Here is a 25,822-nt window from a genome sequence, read left to right as displayed (position 1 = left end):
TTAATAACAGGTCTGGTTCTCACCTTATTATCTATCCATCCACTATCTGTAGCCACTTATCTTGTGCAGGGTCACGGGCAAGCTGGAGCCTATCCCAGCTGACTATGGGTGAGAGGCGGGGTACACCCTGGACAAGTCATCAGGTCATCACAGGGCTGACACAGAGACAAACAACCATTTACACTCACATTCACACCTACGGTCAATTTAGAGCCACCAATTAACCTAACCTGCATGTCTTTGGACTGTGGGAGAAACCGGAGCACCCGGAGGAAACCCACGCAGACACGGGGAGAACATGCAAACTCCACACAGAAAGGCCCTCGTCAGCCGCTGGACTCGAACCCAGGACCTTCTTGCTGTGAGGCAACAGTGCTAACCACTACACCACCATGTCATCCCTCACCTTATTAACGAATGCGAATTATAGTCGGCGAGTAAAACTGCATGCTGATGATGTAAGCACACTTGGGACTAGAACATAAAGTGCAATGTGAGTGCAGGCCAGTAGGGGAGTGGGAAGGGGGGCTAATGACTCTCAGGAGCAGTACAAGGCAATTGGTCCTTGTGTGAGTACACCCTAAGTTAACCTCCAGTATCACTGACTGTTCCTTTAATACATTTGGGTGTGCAGAAAACAAAAATGCTGAGATCGGTCTTTGATCAAAATAGCAAGAGTTGCAACAAAAATACATCGGCAAAAGAGATATATTTTTTTAAGTTAGTAAATGACAAAAAGCTTTTGAGGGCAGTACCATGGGATGTAGTAAGAAAAAAACTGAGTGAACATGAACGCTTCTGTCATAGAGCGTGACACACTTATTAAGCACACTTACAGCCACCACATCTTTATTCCATGATAAAGCTTTATGTGCTTGCACACTGGGGGAAAAAAAACACATATAGCCTGCAATAAGACTAACTAACCTCCAGCTAAGCAGTGGAAAACCTGTCACTCTTCTCTTCTACAGCCGCAGAGAGTGGACAGCTTTAGCTCTAGGAAAAAGCTCAGGGATTAAAGACCTGAAGAGAACAGTGAGGTGTGAGAGCAGAAGGAGGCTTTCTGCAGGGTATAAATATATACCACATATACCATATACACAAGTGTGAAAATGACTGTGGCTTAGGAATTTGGTTATGTCTCCTGCTGTTTGTGTGATGCTCATCTTACATGAGCACTAGAGGGTGCAATTAATTCACTGGAAATTCACCAACACTCCCACACTCCTCGTAACAAGTGTCTTAAAATCTTCCTCCTTAATTATCCTTAACCCTGAAACACTCTTTTTGTGTTATGATCCCTACTGATGCCATGGTTCAATGCTTCTCTATGATTTAAAGGCACTGCTGCATGAAGGAAGGGGAGCAGCTGCAGAGTTACACTAGAAGTTGAAACGGCAGCTTTGAGGAAACAGGGGGAATAACATTTATACGCTTGTTTGGCTCTCCTGTCTCTCTCTAGGGCAAATCCAGGGTGCTTAAGATTTTATGAGCACTGCTCTTTTTTTTTCTTTTTCTTTTTTTTTAACAGAGAAAGGGATCTGATTTTCACAGTCTCCTTTCACAGTCATTTACCTGAACCATATAGGAGCTTCTTTAACACCTTACATTCTTGGTTTATTATCTCATCTCATCTCATTATCTCTAGCCGCTTTATCCTTCTACAGGGTCGCAGGCAAGCTGGAGCCTATCCCAGCTGACTACGGGCGAAAGGCGGGGTACACCCTGGACAAGTCGCCAGGTCATCACAGGGCTGACACATAGACACAGACAACCATTCACACTCACATTCACACCTACGGTCAATTTAGAGTCACCAGTTAACCTAACCTGCATGTCTTTGGACTGTGGGGGAAACCGGAGCACCCGGAGGAAACCCACACGGACACGGGGAGAACATGCAAACTCCACACAGAAAGGCCCTTACCGGCCCCGGGGCTCGAACCCAGGACCTTCTTGCTGTGAGGCGACAGCGCTAACCACTACACCACCGTGCCGCCCTGGTTTATTATTTAGTTCATTATTTTAATCACATTAGTCAGTAATGACTGTGACCTTACTCACTTACTGCAGTGACTTTTTTGTCACTGATTGCTCATCAAAACTGCAAATCTGGGCTCAGTTTACCACTAATCATACAGTATTGATCACATTAAATATGTTTATTTGCATTTGGAAAGCCACTCCTATTGTGTAGCAATGGAAAATATGGACCATTGTGCACTCCGTTTTCAAGATTAATTTAATGACAGTGCATACTTGCAAATCATGAAGATTTCACAAATTGAGTGGATAATGTTTTACATTAAGGTTCCCAAGAGTGACATTAGTGCTCCCTTCATTAACTAAAATTATTTGCTCCATTAATTCACATTAACAAATGTTTAAAACTGGCATTAATAAATTAAGTAATGTTAACAATGTTTTAATTGACATTTGTTCAAATGCTAACTAAATAAACCTGCATTGTCGGATGTTTATTTAATACATGAATAAAAATAAGTCCACGTAAATTAGCACAAATTACATTACAGCATGTTACTAACTGTTGATAAATTACTGAACTCTGCCCTCCAGGTGTAAATATTAAAACATGCTATATCTTCATTCATTCATCTTCAGTAAGCGCTTTATCCTGGTCAGGGTCACAGGGAATCTGGAGTCTATCCTGAGAACACTATGTGAACACTAAACCTGGATCACAGGGCACACCTAGGGATAATTTAGAGTAGCCAGTCCACCGACTTTCCTCCGGGGGCTCTGGTTTCCTCCACAGTCCAAAGACATGCAGTTAGGTTAACTGGCTATTCAAAATTGTCCATAGGTGTGAATGTGGGGGAATGGTTGAGAGGAGAAAACCTCCATAATAATCCAATAGAAGGCAACAGGAAACCACTACTGTAATCTTACCTGGGAAAACTTTGATGGCTGGAAGAAAAAGCCATCAGAGTGGCCGCGTCACTGTAGTGATATGCCAATATATCCATCCAACCATTATCTGTAGCCACTTATCCTGTTCTACAGGGTCGCAAGCAAGCTGGAGTCTATCCCAGCTGACTATGGGTGAGAGGCGGGGTACACCCTGGACAAGTCGCCAGGTTATTGCAGGGCTGACACATAGAGACAAACAACCATTCACACCTATGGTCAATTTAAAGTCACCAGTTAACCTAACCTGCATGTCTTTGGACTGTGGGGGAAACCGGAGCACCCGGAGGAATCCCACGCAGACACGGGGAGAACATGCAAACTCCACACAGAAAGGCTCTCGCCAACTGCTGGGCTTGAACCCAGGACCTTCTTGCTGTGAGATGACAGTGCTAACTACTACACCACCGTGCCACCCCTATATATATATATATATATATATAGAGAGAGAGAGAGAGAGAGAGAGTCTCCTCCAACTACTGCAGGGGTGTCCAATTTTACCGGCAAAGGGCCTATGCAAGGGAATGTTTTTATTTCAACAAAGCAGAAGTAGCATCTGATAGTCTATTGAAAGTCATGATCGACTGATTAAACAGGTGGAATCAGGTATGGCTGCTGCTTAATTGGAATGAAGACTTGCACCCACACTGGCCCTTGTGGATAAGAGTGGACACCCTGACCTATTCATAAGTCTTTGGGAGGTAAGATGAAAGCAGAAAACCGAGAAGAAACCAACATGAATATGCAAAGAACATGCGAGACACATGTTATTCAACCTCACTAAATTTTTATAGTTAACCCTCACAGCATGTTTATGAAGGTGTTGATTCATATTTGATTAATATTTGTACTATTATGGATGGTATGAACATTGGATTATGCAAGTGTTTGTCTTATTTGGTTTATTATTTTTTCAAAATAATTAGTACAAGTGTTATACAAGTTACTTTGTTAATATTACTTGTGGTATCTTTATAATGACGTTCATGGTAATGCATTAAATAATGTCAGTTAAAGGAACCTTAATGTAAAACATTACCAATGAATCTATCAGTTTTCAGAGTCTACATAACATAAATATTTAGAAACCATAGTCTTTTCTTTGTTTATATATATATATATATATATATATATATATATATATATATATATATATATATACAAAACCCCAGTACCAAAAAAGTTGGGACACTGTGTAAAACATAAGAACACAATGTGAAGATTTGCAAATTATGGAAACCCTATATTTCATTGAATATAGTACAAAGACAACATATGAAATGTTGAAACTGAGAAAATGTTATATATATATATATATATATATATATATATATATATATATATATATATATATATATATATATATGCTCATCTTGAATTTGATGTCAGCAACACATTTCAGAAAAGTTGGGACAAGGCAACAAAAGACTGAAAAATTTGTGTAATGCTAAAAAAAAAACTAATTTGGTTAACTGGCAACAGGTCAGTAACATGACTGGGTATAAAAAGAGCATCCCAGAGAGGCGGAGTCTCTCAGAAGTAAAGATGGGGAGGGGTTCACCGCTCTGTGAAAGACTGCGTGGGCAAACAGTGCAACAGTTTAAGAATAACGTTCCTCAATGTAAAATTGCAAATAATTTGTAGATCACATCTTCTATGATACATAATATCATTAAAACATTCAGAGAATCTGGAGAAATCTCTGTATGCAAGAGACAAGCATGAAAACTGACACTGGATGCCTGGGATCTTCAGACCCTCAGGCGACTCTACATTAAAAGCAGACACGTGTCTATAGTAGAAATCACTGTATGGGCTCAGGAACACTTCAGAAAGCCATCGTCTGTGAAAACATTTCATTACTGCATCCACAAATACAAGTTAAAACCAGATATAAACAATATCCAGAAACACCACCACCTTCTCTGGGCCTGAGCTCTTTTACAATGGACTGAGGCGAAGTGGAAAATTGTCCTGAGGTATGACGAATCAAAATTTGAAATTCTTTTTAGAAATCATGGACACCATGACCTCCAGGCTAAAGAGGAGAGGGACCATCTGGCTTGTTATCAGTGCACAGTTCAAAAGCCAGCATCTGTGATGGTCTGAGGTTGCATTAGTGCACATGACATGGGTAGCTTGTACACCTGGGAAGGCATCATTAATATTGAATGATATATACATGTTTCAGAGCAATATGCTGCTATCCAGACAAAATCTTTTTCAGGGAAGATCTTCGTTCTTTCAGCAAGACAATGCCAAACTGCTTTCTGCACATATTAAAACTGCATGGCTTCATAGTAAAAGAGTCTGGGTGCTAAACTGGCCTGCCTGCAGTCCAGACCTGTCTCCCATTTAAAACATTTGTTGCATTATGAAACGCAAAATATGACAAAGGAGACCCTGAACTGTTGCGCGACTGAAATTGTATATCAGGCAAGAATGGGACAACATTTCTCTTTCAAAACTACAGCAATTGGTCTTCTCAATTCCCAAACATTTACAGAGTGTTGTTAAAAGTAGAGGTGATGCAGCACAGTGGTAAACATGCCCCTGTCCCAACTTTTTTGAAATGTATTGCTGACATCAAATTCAAAATGAGCATATATTTTTCAAAAAACAGTAAAATTTCTCAGTTTCAACATTTGATATGTTATTTTTGTACTATTTTCAATGAAGTATCGGGTTTCCATCATTGGCAAAGCTTCACATTCTGTTTTTAGTTATGTTTTACACAGTGTCCCAAATTTTTTGGAACTGGGGTATATTACACATTTCTTTCCTCTTCTTATTACAAGTAAATGTACCATCTTTGAGGTAAATTTTAAACAGAATCCCAAAAGAAAGAGAGAGCGAGACGGGGTTTAAACAATTAGGCATTTGGGATTTGATCATCTTTTGTACAAGTGCCAGACAGCACAATGTAAAATAAACAGTCCAATCCTTTCATCGGACTACCCTTTTTATTCTCTGTTTCTGTATTTCATGGAAAGAAGGTCCTAAGCTCCAAGATTAGAAATTGTCAATACAAATCTCATCTACATGCACAGACCAGCATCAGTGCGTGTTCCACAAGGAGAGAGTATTTAAGGTTTACTCAAAGCAACAGGCATGGTGTAATGATGAAAAATACATTTCTCGTCAAGCGTTCAGGTTGTGCATTAAATACTTGAAAAAGGACAGAGCCAGGATCTCATGACCTAAAAACAAAAGCAAGAAATCAAATTTATCTATTCTATTTCTATCTAAGATCTAATTTCTTAATTTTATTTCTTGCTCTTTTTTTAGGTTCTGACATCCTGGCTCTGTCCTTTTTCAAGTAATTTAACACATAAATAGTATGTATGCCTTTAATTATAGTTAAATACATACATACTATTTTCTTCTGAGAATATAAGGCATAGAATTGAAATAAATAATTGTAAAAATGTTTTGTTTTATATGACCTGGTGAAAAGCTTAGTGCCTTGGTAGACAAATGAACAAATTAAAATGCCTCGACTTTACACTGGGGGATTGTACGATGGTTAGCTTCATGTTTAATGGAGAGCAGAGAATCTCAGAAAGTGGTCCCTAAAAGTGTTCAATAAAGGACTGTTTTATTTCATTCAATTCGGCTCCATCTCCCAAGACTGAAAAGATGTTTAATGGCAGTCTTTTGGAGCTTTGAATGAGGCCACAGGGCTTTATGGGAGAAACTGAAAGTCTCATTTATTTATTTTATTTCTCCCCTGCCCTTCCCTTTCTCGCTGCTTTTTGCTCTGGCTCACCCTCCCCCATTCAATACAATCTAGTTCAATAATGCTTTATTGGCACTGTTCTCTCTCCCCCTCTCTCTTCACAGAAATGATCTCACCAGTTTTCACTCCGTTTCTCTTGCTCCTGGTTTACAACCTATTGTCATCAATCACAGCAAACGTTTAAGCTGTGAGATCCATAAAGCATGAGTGAAAGCTACAGTCCTGGCCAGTCTGCTGCAAGAGACTGTGTGTTTGTCTGTGCATGAGAGAAAGACAGATTTTGGTTAAAATATGTTGTAGTTGGTAGGTATGTATATTGTCAGAGAGAGAGAGAGAGAGAGAGAGAGCAATAGTACAACCCCAATTCTAAAAAAGTTGGGACACTGTGTAAAATGTAAATAAAAACAAAATGCGATAATTTGCAAATTATGGAAACCCTATATCTCACTGAAAATAGTATCAAGAGAATATATCAAATATTAAAACTGAGAAATTTTATAGGGGTTTTGGGGGGGGTTTTTTTGAAAAAGATATGCTCATTTTGAATTTAGTGTCAGCAACATCTTTTAAAAAGTTGGGACAGGGGCAGCAAAAGACTGGAAAATTTGTGTAATGTTTAAAAAATAATAATTATTAGGTTAATTGGCAACAGGTCAATAACATGATTGGGTATAAAAAGAGCATCCCAGAGAGGCGGAGTCTCTCAGAAGTAAAGATGGGGAGGGGTTCACCGCTCTGTGAAAGATGGCGTGGGCAAACAGTGCAACAATTTAAGAATAACGTTCCTCAATGTTAAATTGCAAAGAATTTGGGGATCACATCATCAGTGGTCCATAATATCATGAAAAGATTCAGAGAATCTGGAGAAATCTCTGTATGCAAGAGACAAGGCTGAAAACTGACATTGGATGCCTGTGATCTTCAGGCCCTCAGGAGACACTGCGTTAAAAGCAGACACGTGTCTGTAGTGGAAATCACCGCATGGGCTCAAGAATGCTTCAGAAAATGATCATCTGTGAAAAAAGTTCATTACTGCATCCACAAATGCAAGTTAAAACCAGATACAAACAATATCCAGAAACACCGCCACCTTCTCTGGGCCCAAGCTCTTTTATGATGGACTGAGGCAAAGTGAAAATTGTCCCGAGGTCTGATGAATCAAAAGTAGAAATTCTTTTTAGAAATCATGGACACCACGTCCTCCAGGCTAAAGAGGAGAGGGGCCATCTGGCACAGTTCAAAAGCCAGCATCAGTGATGGTATGAGGGTGCATTAGTGCACATGACATGGGTAGCTTGTACATCTGGGAAGGAACCATTATTGCTGAAAGATATATTCAGGTTTTGGAGCAACATACTGGTCGATAGACGGCATCTTTTTCAGGGAAGGGTTTGCTTATTTCAGCTATATGATGCTAAACTGCATTATGCACATATCACACCTGTATGGCTCCATAGTAAAAGAGTCCAGGTGCTAAACTGGCCTGCCTGCAGTCCAGACCTGTGACCCATTTAGAACATGTGGCGCATTATGAAGTGCAAGATATGACAAAGGAGACCCTGAACTGTTGAGCAACTGAAATTGTATATCAGACAAGAATGGGACAATATTTCTCTTTCAAAACTATAGCAACTGGTCTCCTCAGTTCCCAAACATTTATAGAGTGCTGTTAAAAGTAGAGGTGATACAACCCAGTGGTAAATGTGTTGCTGGTATCAAATTCAAAATGAGCGTACTGTATTTTTCATAAAACAATAAAAATTTCTCAGTTTCAACATTTGATATGTTGTCTTTGTCCTATTTTCAATGAAATATAGGGTTTCCATGATTTGCAAATCATCACATTCTGTTTTTACCTCCGCCAAGGAGGTTATGTTTTCAGGAGTGTTTGTTTGTTTGTTTGTTTGTTTGTTTGTTTGTTTGTTGTTTTGTTTGTTGGTTTGTTTGTTAGCAACATTATGGAAAAAGTAATGAACGGATTGCTCTGAAATTTTTCCCAGAGGTGTGACTGTAACAATCCACAAGTAACAATCCATTACATTTTGGCGGTGGTCTAGATCACCTTCTGGATCCCGGATTTTTTTAAAGGATTCTTGGCGGAGGTCTGCGCTCTCCGAGTGCTTTTCTAGTTGTTTATGTTTTACACAGTGTCCCAATTTTTTGGGACTTGAGTTTGTAAATGTGAAAGACTGGATAATAGCAGATATGGCAAGCGTTTAGCTTGTGTGTATGTACAGAGTTAGACATTCTCTAAATACTTTACTTTCAAAATGCAAGAAGCAATGAAATAAATCATAAACACAGTCAGAAGTGAGATGCATGCTATAGTACTGTATGTGTGCATTGGACCATGTCTGTGCACAACCAAAATTAGCTTCTCACAAATACTTTACCTGACATAGGAAAAGGTAGGTTCACTGTGACTGGAAAAAGTGCTGTTCAGTTATTTGTTTGTTTGTTGCTTGTTTGCTTCTTTTGTAGTGATGAAAAATAAGACTAAAGTGGGAATAAAGCAGGATTCTAACCTTTAATGCACTATATTTCTGTTTAAAGAAAATCTAAGCATCTGCATCTTCATTTAAGGCATTTTGGAGTTTATCTTGCTCTCTTTCTTTCTTGTTGATTGGATGATTTTAATCATAATTTGGCTTTATATTCATTTGCATTTCGAAATTCCAGCCAAGCTTGCACATTACATTAAATATATAGAAATATGGCTAGAAATTGGTATTTTCTGATAGATCAACACATTCAAGACATTTTCATGCTTTATGAATGACGAATGAACTGTCAGTGCTGTAAGAGTCCCTCAGCATGTGATGTTGAATAATTTATTACATCCAGTGCTGTGCAAAAGTCTGGCACCAGTATTTTAGATATTTATTTTATGTTTTCAGTATCACTGTTTCAGTAGGAAAGGGCAAAGTTACTTTCTCAAATGGTCATTTTCTTAAAGATAATTAAATGTTTCTGTGAAAATGGATTTCTTTAAGGAAAGCAATAAATTAAAGTCAAGTTTCGTCAACATAGGAGCTCTGGAGGGCAAATAGGTGAAGTACAACAACATTGGAAAGATTTTATTGATTACTGGAACCTGCCTCCATTTCATGCCCATGTACATTACACCATGGCCCCAGAATGTGGAGTGGTCAGCAGAGTTCTATTAGAGTTAGCATTACCAAAGATTGGCATTAGATCACTTTCAAATTATGAGGTAGGCTATATTTATTCAGTGCTTACGTCATTACTAAGATATAGAAGATAGAACTACCTAATGGTTACTGTACTGCATTATGAGAGATATCATTGCCTCACAAGTAGAAAATACCTACAGTAGCTAGCACTATAATAACATCGCTTAATAGGAGTCCCAAATACTCCAAGTAACCCACATCTCAATATCAGAGTTATGTTATTAGTCAGACCCTCCAGGATTTCGCGAAGTTGCGATGTTATTAGTCAGACCCTCCAGGATTTCGCGATGTTGCGATTTGCAACTTCAACGCAAATTCAACCAATCCCCGCGAATTCAGGGCGGTGTTGCAATTATATCCAATCACCGCAACTTTCCCACAAATTTGACCAATCGTTGGCGTCGTCTTGAGGTGACGTCGACAAACTACCTTCCGCCTTACTTCTGTGTATACGTTCAAGAGAAGCAGCATGTGCGCAGTGTTGCCAGATTGGGCGGTTTTAAGTGCATTTTGACGGGTTTTGAACATATTTTGGGCTGGAAAACGTCAGCAGTATCTGGCAACACTGCATGTGCGAGTCAGTGTTTATGTAGGCTTAAATTCTGTTACTGAAAGTGTGTTATGTTTACAGTGAAGGACTGTGTGCACTTTACATTATTTTTTTTACTTAATACAAGAAATTAATGGATGCCAACATTTTTGCCAAAATGGTATTTTATTTTCCATTGTTTAGGCAGCTTCAGCATCATACTGTGAGATTCTGTTCAAATTGTTTTTTTTTCTTCTATGAAGCCTGAGCCATTTATTTTATTAGTTTATAATTATTGTTTAATTTAGTCTTCAGGAGAGACTGCCTGCACACAGTACTAGTATTAATAGTTTTTTTTTTTTCTTACATGAAAGCTGAGGCATTTATATTATATTTTAAGGTAACTTCATGTTGTGCTGTGAGGTTCTATGCACTTTAACTTTTGAACCAACAGGTGCATTTGGATAAGTAAAGCCTATTTTTCTGCATTTTTGTAGTCCTGGTAATCTTTTATATTGGTAAAGTTGTTTATAGGACCATTTCTCAGTGTCTTTGTTTTTTTAAAAAATAGTTTTTCAGTAATAACTTAATATTTAACTATCACTCAATTTTAATCACAAAAAGAGAAAATCGCAACAATTTCTCGCAACTTTCACTTCCTCCCGCAATGTAATCGCAACAAAAACCTAAAAAACACCGCAACTTTCATCGCAATTTTTTGGAAAAACGCCCGCAACATCAGACATTTTAGCCCGCAACAATCACAAAAAAGGCCCGCGGAATCCTGGGGGGACTGATTAGTTAGTGTGCTTGCTCAAGCACACAGCAGCCGAAGGCTTATTCTGCCTTATTCCGACACGTTTTTTGGATCCACTACTCCTCCTAGGGCGTTTGAGATAGAGACACCGTTCCAACTCTGAGACGTCTGGCCCGAAGTGGTGTAGTGCGCTTGTATACAGCTTTTGGATCAACGTGCCCGTTCTCTTGTTCTTGTCATTTTTCTTTTGTTTTTTTCCCATAGAGAATGAATAGGGCTCATGAATTGAATCGTCCTACTCGGACACGCTCCATCGCAGATGCACCAAACCTCATGTGATACTTCAGGCCAACTCCCCCGACACATACATGCAATCGGTTCTGACCCGCGCTCATATTTTTCCTTTCTTTTTGCTCATCCCTTTTTCCTCCATAGGCTTGCATTGATTTTTGGCCCCATTGAAAATGAATGGTGTTTCAGGAGAAAAACTTTGACTCTCCATCAATTTTTTTAACCAAGTGACCAAACCTCAAGAAACTTCACTCAATGCCTCAGGCCAAGTCCCCGCACAGATCCATCCCCTCATCTGAGACCTGCACTCATCTTTTCCTTGGTTTTCACGCATCTCTTTTTACCTCCATAGGCTTCCATTGATTTTTGGCCCCATTCAAATGAATGGAGTTTTGCTCAGTAACACTTCACCACACATCCACCAAACTTCATACGGCACCTCAGGCCAAATCACCCATCACACACGATATCAGTTCTGACCCGCACTCGTCTTTGTCTTGCCTTTCATCCATCCATTTTTTCTCCATTTTGCCGCTAATCAATGGAAGCTTGACTGAGTCATTCCTCCCTTCCCCCATAGGTGATGATGCATTTGGCAAGGATCTGCTCATTTGAGACTTTGACAGCAAATCAACTTCAACTCAATGGCCACTTTATTAGGAATACTTACACGTACACACGATAGCAATTAGCATATAAGCATTCACGTGTTACCATGCTAACTGTTATCATGTTACCCATTATGATATCATGCCTGCTGTTAGCTCGCGAGTTGTTAGCATGTTCACCATTAGCATGTTATCATGAGAGCTGTTAACATGTTAGGATTAGCATGGTAGCATGCAGAGTTCGCATGTTTGCTGTTAGCGAGTTCGCCTGAGCATGTTAGCATGCTAACTGTTAGCATGTTAGCTGTTAGCATGTCACCCTCAGCGTGTTAGCATGCTAAAAGTTAACATACTAGCCATTAGCATGTTAGCCTGTTAGCTGTTAACATGATAGCTGTCAGCATATTAGCATTAAAGTGTTAGAATTTTAACAAATAGCATGTTAATCATTAACATGTTAGAATGCTAGCTGTTAGCATGTTATCTATTAGCATGTTAGCATTAACATGTTAACATGCTAGCATTTAGCATGTTAGTATGCTGTTAGCATGTTAGTATGCTGTTAGCATGTTAGTATGATAACTGTTTAGCATGTTAGTATGCTAACTGTTAGCATGCTAGTTGTTAGCATGTTGGCATTAGCATGGTGGCATGCTAGCTTTTAGCATGATAGCTGTTCTGCTACAGCTCAGCAAGCACACTTTGCATTTTCTCAGCGGAAATGCAGTCTAGTTTATATTATAACCTAGCTAGAAGCATCAGCAGTCTACAGCGCTGATCTGGCCTTTGGCAGCTGTCCATTTATTGCACTTAACAATTTGACATACCATTATTTACCCAGAGTGGCATATCATCTAATTCTGTTATTCATGTGCTGTTCTTGGTACAGTGGGTTTTTTGCCAGAATGAGCATCAAACTCCCAAGTCCTATGTCACAAAAGAACAACTATTTAAACTTCACTAAGCTCCTTGGGAAAGCCTGACATTGAAAAATATTGAATGGTTTCATTTATATTTTATTATGTATTACTTTTAATAACTACTTCTTCATCTTTAGAAATACTGAGTTTGATTATTAACACGGGGCAGCACGGTGGTATAGTGGTTAGCGCTGTTGCCTCACAGCAAGAAGGTCCGGGTTCGAGCCCTGTGGCCGGCGAGGGCCTTTCTGTGCAGAGTTTGCATGTTCTCCCCGTGTCCGCGTGGGATTCCTCCAGGTGCTCCGGTTTCCCCCACAGTCCAAAGACATGCAGGTTAGGTTAACTGGTGACTCTAAATTGACCGTAGGTGTGAATGTGAGTGTGAATGGTTGTCTATGTGTCAGCCCTGTGATGACCTGGCGACTTGTCCAGGGTGTACCCCGCCTTTCGCCCGTAGTCAGCTGGGATAGGCTCCAGCTTGCCTGCGACCCTGTAGAACAGGATAAAGCAGCTAGAGATAATGAGATGAGATGAGATTATTAACACTCTTCAGGGTTCCAAACATGATGAGTGTTGCTTTCATCCTGTTTTGGGTTCACATCATGTTACCTAAGGTGGCACGGTGGTGTAGTGGTTAGCATTATTGCCTCAGAGCAAGAAGGTCCTGGGGTCAAGCCCAGTGGCCGATGGGGGCCTTTCTGCGTGGAGTTTGCATGTTCTCCCCGTGTCTGCATGGTTTTCCTCTGGGTGCTCCGGTTTCCCCCAAAGACATGCAGGTTAGGCTAATTGGTGGCTCTAAATTGACTGTATGTGTGAATGGTTGTTTGTCTCTATGTGTCAGCCTCGCGATGATGTGGTGACTTGTCCAGGGTGTACCCCGCCTCTCACCCATAGTCAGCTGGGATAGGCTCCAGCTTGCTCGCAACCCTGTACAGGATGAGTGGTGATGGATCATGTTACCTTGTTTACATTGCTATATGATATTTTTTTTCTGTTCTAGTCCTGTTTCTGACCCTGTCTTGTCATTGGTTGGTAACCTAATGTTGTTCACCTGTTCTGTGTCTCACATTTCATTAGTTTGTCAATTTAAATCCAGTTGTGCCATTGTTCCTTTGCAAAGTCTTACCATGCACTTGTCTTGTTGAGTCCAGGATTTATTTTCCCATGGTCCCTGTGCTTTGTTTCAAGTGGTAGTTCCGATTTTTGTCCCTTTTTTTCTTTTTAATCCTACAACCCTGATACCAAAAAAGTTGGCACTGGATAAAACATAAATAAAAACAGAATACAATGATTTGCCAATCGTTTGTGATTTATTCAACTGAATACGAAAAAGACAAGATATTTAATGTTCAAACTGATAAACTTTATTGCTGTTTGTAAACATACACTCATTCTGAAGGAATAAGGGCAATAATTTTACTTTCAAAATTTCAGCAATGTGTCCTCAGTCCCCAAATGCATACTGAGTGATCTCATCTCATTATCTGTAGCTGCTTTATCCTATTCTACAGGGTCGCAGGCAAGCTGGAGCCTATCCCAGCTGACTATGGGCAAAAAGTGGGGTACACCCTGGACAAGTCGCCAGGTCATTACAGGGCTGACACACAGACAACCATTCACACTCACAGTCAATTTAGAGTCACCAGTTAACCTAACCTACATGTCTTTGGGGGAAACCGGAGCAAACCCATGCGGACAACATGCAAACTCCGCACAGAAAGGCCCTCGCCGGTCACGGGGCTCAAACCCGGACCTTCTTGCTGTGAGGCGACAGCGCTAACCACTACACCACCGTGCCACCCATACTGAGTGATGTTAAAAGAAAATGTGCTGTAACACAGTTACCCCTGTCCCAACTTTTTTGGAACATGTTACAGGCATCAAATTCAAAAGAGTGCATATTTATTTTAAAAAAAAAAGTTGATCAGTTTGAACATTAAAATCTTGTCTTTGTATTGTTTTCAGTTGAATATAGGTCAAAAAGGATTTGCAAATTATTGCATTCTGTTTCTATTTACATTTTACACAGCATCCCAACCTTTTTGGAATTGGGGTTGTAGTTTAATGCTGTCTGCCTGTTTTTGACACATGCTATGGACTTTGATTATGACAGTTGGATTTGTTTATGCACTTGCATCCTGCCTTCTATAACAGCACATTACAATGGTCTGCTGAACATGGCCCTGGTGCTGCCAAGGGTTTTGTAGAGAGGCTATGTGTTAATGCAATTGACAGAGAAGTAACTTGTCAAGACAAAGATTTCAAGATAATTAGGTAGGAATAAGTCAATACAGGTTTCAGCCACTCCAGTTTATTGAGTCATTGAGTGAGAGGGGACAGAATGTACAGGACACATAAATACTGTACTGACTCTAAAATGTCTATAAAGATATACTGGAAATCATGAGTGGGGGAAATGGTGAGCCATTTTTTTTATCAAATAAAAATGCTAAACTCCATTTGTTAAAATCCATCTTGTTACTGAAATGTCAAGTCAGATTTTAGCTTTGTAATTTGTATCTTTTTATAGGCAGAACAAGAACATTGTGATTAATATCCACAGGAAATAGAAGCAGACCTCCTCATGTATTATCAATAAAGTATGAGATTAAAGCCTGAAGAGAAAAACTGGATAAATAATGACTGAAATGTAGACTCTGTTTGGTTGAATCGAAATCAATAAGATTTTTTCTGTTTTCGCTCTGCACTTCAGCACAGTGCATATGATGTAACTGTGAGGATGAGGATAAAATGCAGGATGTAAGCTTTCACTTAGGTTTGTATTGTGTGGATTAAAAAAAAATCATGGTCGTTTTATACAAACAATGGGTAAATTAACAATAAATGAAAAATAACTGTCATGTTAAACAAAGCATTTGCAATTTAAATTATTGGCCTGAAGACTATAATGCATCAACCTCACCAAATAGCTTCCCCCATATATTTAAATTCATCCACATTTTAAACTCAGATTTATTGCTTCATTTCATTTACCTAAAAGAACAAAAAAAAAAATCCATCTTTGTTCAGTTACTCACAGAATGTATGGTATACTGAACAGGATCCTTTTGTGGAATATCTTGACTAAGGCTGCATCGTGTGCTTTGGGCAACACTATTTGTCATTGGACCTGTTGTTTTCACAATAGCACACCTGAGCAAACAGGGAAAAATATGTTTCAAAAGACTGGTGAAATCTGTTTAACATTGGAAACTTCTGACCTTGAGCTGTCTACCTGTTTCTTGAATGGGACATGACAAAAAAAAAGTGAGGTGAAGGATGCAAGAAGTCTTGAAAACAGTGAAATACTGTCAAAGCGAAACGATGTCAACAAAAAAGTAAGTGGTTTATAACCTGAAGCAATTCAATGTCAGGATAAAAAAATAATTTCATCAGTTGTTCAGTATACAGTATACATGCAATTAAACGAACACAATTAGCTAGATTCATTATCGTTTGCTTACTATCAAACTTAGCTCAAATGTAAGGATTTGCATCTCTTATCTGACTAGGTCACATCCGAGTGACCTAGTTAGTTTAGACTGATTATTCTTTTTTAAACTGGGAAATATGCCGCTCGTATTTTTCATATGAACTACAACCCCGATTCCAAAAATGTTGGGACAAAGTACAAATTGTAAATAAAAACAGAATGCAATAATTTACAAATCTCAAAAACTGATATTGTATTCACAATAGAACATAGACAACATATCAAATGTCAAAAGAGACATTTTGAAATTTCATGCCAAATATTGGCTCATTTGAAATTTCATGACAGCAACACATCTCAAAAAAGTTGGGACAGGGACAATAATGCCGCTTTTCCACTACAAACACGGCTGAGTCGGGCTGAGCCGTGCCGTGCTGAGTTGGGCTGAGCGGGGCTGTTGGAGTTGCATTTCGACTACAACCGCGCTGAACCGTGCTGGCTGGAAGTGGGTGGACACATTGGGTGGAGTTAACGAAAGTGGGTGGACGTCAGGTGATGTCGTTAAGCAGCGCAAACAGTGACATCAGTGAGCTTTTAAGCGGTAGTCTCACGACCCGAATAGTAAACAATAAACATGGAGGACATGGAGTCGTTAGTGTTGCTGGTCTTGGTTCTGTGGCTTGTTGTCACCGACAACGCGGACAGATACTGGCAAGAGCGTATAGATGAGGCGAGGCGCATAAGGCTTCAGAAATTCTCGTAATTCGTAATTCTTCTCCTTCCGGGTTTGTGGTGTTTACAGATCCCAGCGCGCTCGCGGGGCATGTGTGGGCATGTGAGGACACGCCTCCTCACCAGTCAGTGCACAGGGGAGTGTCTGCTCACGCCCCCAGCCCCACTCAGCTCGGTTTGGCTCGCTTCAGCCCCACTCCAAAACCGTGCGAGTTTTAGGGGCTAAGCAGAGCTGAAGCGAGCTGAGTCGTGCTGGTTTTTGGTAGTCGAAACGCGAGCCATGTCGGGCTGAAGTGAGCTGAAGCGAGCTGAAGTGAGCTGAAAAAGGGTAGTGGAAAAGGGCCATTAGAGGCTGGAAAAGTTAAAGGTACAAAAAAGGAACAGCTGGAGGACCAAATTGCAACTCATTAGGTCAATTGGCAATAGGTCATTAACATGACTGGGTATAAAAAGAGCATCTTGGAGTGGCAGCGGCTCTCAGAAGTAAAGATGGGAAGAGGATCACCAATCCCCCTAATTCTGCACCGACAAATAGTGGAGCAATATCAGAAAGGAGTTCGACAGTGTAAAATTGCAAAGAGTTTGAACATATTATCATCTACAGTGCATAATATCATCAAAAGATTCAGAGAATCTGGAAGAATCTCTGTGCGTAAGGGTCAAGGCCGGAAAACCATACTGGGTGCCCGTGATCTTTGGGCCCTTAGACAGCACTGCATCACATACAGGCATGCTTCTGTATTGGAAATCACAAAATGGGCTCAGGAATAATTCCAGAGAACATTATCTGTGAACACAATTCACCGTGCCATCCGCCGTTGCCAGCTAAAACTCTATAGTTCAAAGAAGAAGCCGTATCTAAACATGCTCCAGAAGCGCAGACGTCTTCTCTGGGCCAAGGCTCATTTAAAATGGACTGTGGCAAAGTGGAAAACTGTTCTGTGGTCAGATGAATCAAAATTTGAAGTTCTTTATGGAAATCAGGAATGCCGTGTCATTCGGACTAAGGAGGAGAAGGACGACCCAAGTTGTTATCAGCGCTCAGTTCAGAAGCCTGCATCTCTGATGGTATGGGGTTGCATTAGTGCGTGTGGCATGGGCAGCTTACACATCTGGAAAGACACCATCAATGCTGAAAGGTATATCCAGGTTCTAGAGCAACATATGCTCCCATCCAGACGACGTCTCTTTCAGGGAAGACCTTGCATTTTCCAACATGACAATGCCAAATCACATACTGCATCACTTAACAGCATCATGGCTGCGTAGAAGAAGGGTCTGGGTACTGAACTGGCCAGCCTGCAGTCCAGATCTTTCACCCATAGAAAACATTTGGCGCATCATAAAGCGGAAGATATGACAAAAAAGACCTAAGACAGTTGAGCAACTAGAATCCTACATTAGACAAGAATGGGTTAACATTCCTATCCCTAAACTTGAGCAACTTGTCTCCTCAGTCCCCAGACGTTTACAGACTGTTGTAAAGAGAAAAGGGGATGTCTCACAGTGGTAAACATGGCCTTGTCCCAACTTTTTTGAGATGTGTTGTTGTCATGAAATTTAAAATCACCTAATTTTTCTCTTTAAATGATACATTTTCTCATTTTAAACATTTGATATGTCATCTATGTTCTATTCTGAATAAAATATGGAATTTTGAAACTTCCACATCATTGTATTCCGTTTTTATTTACAATTTGTACTTTGTCCCAACTTTTTTGGAATCGGGGTTGTACATTCGGATGACAATCATGACAGATTTCTCAATATGTCACTCGTGAGGATATCAATGAATTGTTTTGATAAATTTGGGTACTTTTTGTTTGTGAATGTGTCGATATAATAAAAAGAAAACCACACGCTGGCTTGAAGATATGAAGTTTATCACATCACAGATCTGAGTGACATATTTAAATAATATTGGCTGGCAAGATATCAGATATATTCCATTCTGCTAGCATGATATTGAACGAGTCAAAGATGAGTTCAGTATCATGCGAGCTGAATGGAATATATCTGATATACCATGAAAAAAAGCCAGCCATTATTATTATTAATATTATTATTATTATCTCATTTCATCTCATTAGCCGCTTTATCCTGTCCTACAGGGTCGCAGGCAAGCTGGAGCCTATCCCAGCTGACTACGGGCGAAAGGCGGGGTACACCCTGGACAAGTCGCCAGGTCATCACAGGGCTATTATTATTATTATTATTATTATTATTATTATTATTATTATTATAATACATTCCTTTCGGGTGTTCAATGCATCTTTCTCTTTCAAAATTCTCTCAAAATCTTCTGTATTTAACGAAGCAAACCTGGTGGCCATGTTTGTTTACAAATTGTCACAGTTGCTCACTAGTGTGGAAGTTTTCCGTCTCTGACGTGTCTCTTTTCCAGTTTTTCAATGTCCATTGGTATGTTTTTCTCTTGTAAATATGCGTGAAGAATATATAATGAAGTTTTGGTAGCCTTTCAGGTGTTCAATGCGTCTTTCTCTTTCCCGGCAAACAAAGAAATGCTTCTGTGCATGCGCAGCAGAAAACTTTCTCATTGGATATTCATATCAGCTCCGACATGTGATGTCATGTTGTCTTGACAACTGTGTAATAACATAAACCATATTGAATGCTCATTCTCCATGGGGTAGAGTGATGTAATACACATAGGATAAGCGATATGCTAACAATATTGCATGCTATCAAACCAAATGAATGGAACATGCTAGAAGGGAATAGAATACATTTTTATTCCATCGAAAAAGTGTCCTGTGTGTATAATAATTACCGATAATGTCATTCCAATGATGTCACTCCCAGTGTTTTCCCACTGACTAGACGCACGTTGTCAAAATGGCAAACCAGATCAAAATAATTTATTTTTTTAACTTACATGTTCTTTTTTTTTGTGGCTGTGTCCATATAATATAAAGAACATTACATGGTGCTGTGAAGATATGAAGTTTGTCTTCTTGTGTTGAAAAACTCATTTGGTGCACTCACTCATGATGATATACATTCACCACTCAAAGATAAACTTCATATCTTCATGCCGCCATCATAACCTCTATATATTTATATATAAATATTGAATGTAAAGTTCATTTTTATCAAAATGAAGGACAAAAATACTTAAACCATATTCATATTTAGTACATATTAGTCCATATTTAGATAGTAACTGCTAGAAGAAGACATCTTAGTAAATACAAATATCATGAATAAAGGAAAATTACTTAATCTTTCTCATTATAACATTACTAAATGACAAATTTAACATTATTTAATCTACAGTACAGAGAAACATGTTTTTTCATTATCTTTTTACTTCCTACTATATTATCTTTTCCATGATTCAGGTCTCAAATGTTAAATGAACACTGTAGTATTTGCAAAATAAAAGTATTCTTAAAAGAAACATCGCAATCAGCAGCATGGTGTGATGTGATGGCATTCATCTTCAATGCCTCGCATGTCCACACCTTACTCCCCTCTCCTGCCTCTCATGACTCTGCTGTATCAGAGCCACAGGCCGGTGCACTATTTTTGATGATGTAACCACACATTTGTTAAACAGAACATGATAACGTGTGTGTGATCAGGATTATACAAGGATAAACCAGCCATTTATGACTGCGGTCTGTCACATGATCAAGATCACAAGTCGCCTTCATGATGTAAAAGATGTGAAAATATGTTGCCTGAGAAAACCTTTTTTCAGCTGAAATGAAAGAGCCTTTATTCCTACATTCTGTGTGTTTGGTTACAGATACGGAAGCAGAGAGAAACGCCCTAAAAGAACACATCTACCCCAAGCTGAGGGACTTCTGTCGAGAAAACTATGGCATTGAGTTCCAGGTAAAAGATGTTTGATGGATGTGTATGATGTTTGTACCAGCAGAGTTGGTAGACTTTTTGGTTCACCAGAAATAATATCACGGAGATTTTCTCAGTTTAACAGGGTTACGGGTATGAGGAATGGTGTGACTAAATCTTTCTGTCTGTTTCCTACTCTGTTATTCTCTCTCTCTCTCTCTCTCTCTCTCTCTCTCTCTCTCTCTCTCTCTCTCGTTCAACTTTCTGTTTGAAAAAGTAGCTCTACCAGATTTCGCACTGAATGAGACATACAGTGCCTTGCAAAAGTATTCATCCCCCTTGGTGTTTGTCCTGTTTTGTCGCATTACAAGCTGGAATTAAAATGGATTTTTGGAGGGTTAGCACCATTTGATTTACGCAACATGCCTACCACTTTAAAGGTGCACATTGTTTTTTTTTTTTTTATTGTGACACAAACAATAATTAAGATGAAAAAACAGAAATCTGGAGTGTGCATAGGTATTCACCCCCCCAAAGTCAATACTTTATAGAGCCACCTTTTGCTACAATTACAGCTGCAAGTCTCTTGAGGTATGTATCTATTAGCTTAGCACATCTAGCCACTGGAATTTTTGCCCATTCCTCAAGGCAAAACTGCTCCAACTCCTTCAAGTTAGATGGGTTGCGTTGGTGTACAGTAGTGTTCAAGTTATGCTACAGATTCTCAGTTGGATTGAGGTCTGGGCTTTGACTTGGCCATTCCAAGACATTTAAATGTTTCCCTTTAAACCACTCCACTGTAGCTTTAGCAATATGTTTAGGGTCATTGTCCTGCTGGACTGTGAACCTTCGTCCCAGTCTCAAACCTCTGGCTGACTCAAACAGGTTTTCCTCCAGAATTGCCCTGTATTTAGTGCCATCCATCCTTCCTTCAGTCCTGACCAGCTTTCCTGTCCCTGCAGATGAAAAACATCCCCACAGCATGATGCTGCCACCACCATGCTTGACTGTAGGAATGGTGTTCTCAGGGTGTTGGGTTTGTGCCACACATGGCATTTCCCATGATGGCCAAAAAGTTCAATTTTAGTCTTATCTGACCAGAGAATCTTCTTTCATGTGTTTAGGGAGTCTGCCACATGCTGCTGGGCAAACTCCAAATGTGTTTTCTTCAGCAATGGCATTTTTCTGGCCACTCTTCCATAAAGCCCCGCTCTGTGGAGTGTACGGCTTAAAGTAGTCCTATGGACAGATACTCCCATCTCCACTGTGGATCTTTGCAGCTCCTTCAGTGTTATCTTTGGTGTCTTTGTTGCATCTCTGATTAATGCCCTCCTTGCCCAGTCTGTGAGTTTTGGTGGGCGGCCTTCTCTTGTCAGGTTTGTAGTGGTGCCATATTCTTTCCATTTGGTTTTAATGGATTTAATGGCGCTCCCTGGAATATTCAAAGTTTGGGATGTTTTTTATAACCCAACCCTGATCCATACTTCTCCACAACTTTGTCTCTGACCTGTTTGGAGGCTTATTGGCTTTCATGTTGCTTGCTTAGTAGTGTTGCAGAGTCAGGGTCCTTCCAGAACAGGTTGATTTATACAGACATCATGTGACAGATCATCTGACACCTTGACTGCACACAGGTGGATCTTAATCAACTAATTATGTGACTTCCATCCATCCATCCATCCATTACCCGTAGCCGCTTATCCTGTCCTACAGGGTCGCAGGCAAGCTGGAGCCTATCCCAGCTGACTATGGGCGAGAGGCGGGGTACACCCTGGACAAGTCGCCAGGTCATCGCAGGGCTGACACATAGACACAGACAACCATTCATGCTCACATTCACACCTACAGTCAAATTAGAGCCACCAATTAGCCTAACCTGAATGCCTTTGGACTGTGAGGGAAACCGGAGCACCCAGGGGAAACCCACGCGGACACGGGGAGAACATGCAAACTCCACACAGAAAGGCCCTCACGGGCCGCTGGGCTTGAACCCAGGACCTTCTTGCTGTGAGGCGACAGTGCTAACCACTACACCGCCGTGCCGCCCATTATGTGACTTATGAAGTGAATTTGTTGGACCAGCTCTTATTTAGGGGTTTCATATGAAAGGGAGTGAATACCTATGCACACTCCAGATTTCTGTTTTTTCATCTTAATTATTGTTTGTTTCACAATAAAACAACAATGTGCACCTTTAAAGTGGTAGGCATGTTGTGTAAATCAAATGGTGCTTACCCTCCAAAAATGCATTTTAATTCCAGCTTGTAATGCGACAAAACAGGATAAAACACCAAGGGGGGGTGAATATTTTTGCAAGGCACTGTACCTTTTGCTTCGTTCTGATTTGATATCATCCCTTCCCTCCTTCCATGCTCACTGAGGATGGTTTACAATGCAAATTGATTGTGTTGAGGGAGAAAAGAGAGAGTGGACAGATCTCTATCATGGCTGTTTGTTAAACAAATCCAGAAGGGTCATGAGAGATGGTGGCCGGCGGCTGAAGCAGATGCCCATGATTGGACCAAAACAACACAAGCTCGGGGCTTGTCCTGTTTTAGAAAGCTTTCCCTCCAGCACATCTTACCCTTATGTAAACAAGTCATGCCCCAGTTAATGAAAAAAATGGTGCAATATTCAGAATTGAGCCATTATATTTCTTGAAAATGTCTAATTATTTCACTATGGTTAAAAAAAAGACACAATTTAAGTGAGACCTTAGAGCAGGAGCCATTTGGGAACGCTTTTAAATAAGCTTGTTTTAGCTCCACTGACTAAATGAGATTCAGCCTCAGCAGCACCTGCCTTTCCTCTTTTATCCAGCACTGCATTTATTCAGTCATTTCATTAAAAAGCTTCACCGGTTAATGTGACAGTACTATATTATCACGAAAAGGTTACAGGTGTATTAACATGTTACAGAGTTCCATGCTGAGGAGAAATCTTTCTGAACAAAATGATCCGTAGCTTGTTGTTCATAAACTCTCAGAAAAAAAGGGTACTAAATTGTTCTTTTCCTTGCCTAACCTTTATCTTTCACCTGGAAACATGGATATGGTGCAATTTAAAAGAAAAAAGGTTTAAGGTATATAATTGAACTGTAATTATCTTTAAGAGTAAAGCTTTAAAAGGTACACTACATGCTCCTATCGAGGTTAAAAAAAAATAGATACTAAAGATATGTATGATTGGATTATGAGGCCCAAGTTGCTGGCCTGGAAGTGCATGAGTCACGTAAGGTACTGCAAGCACAGACATGAAAACACACATTAAAGGTTTCAAGGAAAGATTGTCCGTCCATCCCTCCATCCATTATCTATACCACTTGTTCATCAGGGTTGCAAGGGAAGTTGGAGCCAATCCCAGCTGTCATTGCATAAGAGGTGGGGTACATTCTGGACAGGTCGCCAATCTAACACAGAGATGAACAACCATTCTCACTCACATTCACACCTATAGGCAATTTAGTGTAGCCAGTTGACTTCATCCACATGTCTTTGGATTGGACCACCCAGAGGAAACCCACACAGGCATGGGGAGAACATGCAGACTGCGCACATACAGGCCCTGGTTGAGCAGCAGGTTTGAACCCAGAACCAATCCATCCATTATCTGTAGCCGCTTATCCTGTGCAGGGTCACAGGCAAGCTGGAGCCTATCCCAGCTGACTATGGGTGAGAGGCGGGGTACACCCTGGACAAGTCACCAGGTCATCGCAGGGCTGACACATGGAGACAAACAACCATTCACACCTACACTCAATTTAGAGCCACCAATTAGCCTAACCTGCATGTCTTTGGACTGTGGGGGAAACCGGAGCACCCGGAGGAAACCCACGCAGACACAGGGAGAATATGCAAACTCCACACAGAAAGGCCCTCGTCGGCCGCTGGGCTCAAACCCAGGACCTTCTTGCTGTGAAGCAACCGTGCTAACCACTACACCACCATGCCACCCAAACCCAGAACATTCTTTCCCTATTATTAGCATTATTATAATAATTTTGACTGGAAATGTCATAACATTGCTTTAAAATGCCTTTATTAATATGGAAAGATTGTTTGGCAGTAGATTGTGGCAAAAATGATTATATAACAAATGTGTGGCATCATTGCCCCTACTGCTGTCTGACATCCACCTGACAACCACCCAATTTAACTGTAGAGCTCAGGAAGATATTCATGATTTTATTTTGTATATGTTGTCATCCCACTGAAATGCATTTCTGGTTACGCCACCACCAGCACAGCACATGATGTGCGTCCAAACTGTTTTTAGCCATGACTGTGAATCACTTCAGCGTAGCACACAGGTGTTAACCTATTTTGTTTAAGTTCACACGAACCAAATGAAACAAGGCTGCAGGCCAGATTTGGCCCTTGGGCCTCATTTATGACTCGTGCTGTAGAATATATCTGGGCATGTGGTGTATCTTTAATTAGATTTCAGAGCAAAGCTTTAAAGGTACATTCGTGGTCCTTTAGGTCTGATTATGTGCCAGAAAACATTTTTACAGCGAGAAAGATACATATTGACATTGAAAAAGGTGTCTCCTTGATGGAAGCACCCCAGTGAGAAGAGTATAGTTTGAGAGGTTTGTTTATGAGTAGGGGGATGAAAGGCCTGCAGATTCTCTCAATGGGTAAATATGATGTGGCAAATCGTGATTCTTTCTGGTCACTGTTACTTGAGTCTATTTCCTGTGGCATTCCTGGAATGGATGTTGCGGCAAATTTGTGAGCGAGCGTGTGTGTGTGTGTGGAGAGAGAGCAGAGACAGAAAGCGAAGATGCCTTGGGTGTCGTCACTGTTTACTTACACACACGCGTGCGCACACACACACACGCATACATGTGATGACAGAGGAGCTCTAATA

General features: G+C 40.2%; 1 protein-coding gene across 1 annotated transcript in view; it reads left to right on the top strand.

Annotated features, from left to right (window-relative positions):
• Positions 1-25,822, top strand: part of LOC132888570 (NACHT and WD repeat domain-containing protein 2) — a 102,174-nt gene that overhangs the window by 11,778 nt on the left and 64,574 nt on the right. The window contains exon 3 of the mRNA XM_060924618.1: positions 20,904-20,992. Coding sequence (XP_060780601.1) covers positions 20,904-20,992 — 89 coding nt within the window. The remainder of the gene's footprint in view (positions 1-20,903; positions 20,993-25,822) is intronic.

The sequence above is a fragment of the Neoarius graeffei genome, chromosome 1, assembly GCF_027579695.1.
Source record: "Neoarius graeffei isolate fNeoGra1 chromosome 1, fNeoGra1.pri, whole genome shotgun sequence".
NCBI classification, from domain to species: Eukaryota; Metazoa; Chordata; class Actinopteri; order Siluriformes; family Ariidae; genus Neoarius; species Neoarius graeffei.
The sequence above is the reverse complement of the archived record's forward strand: the minus strand, read 5'-3'. Positions and strand labels throughout refer to the sequence as shown.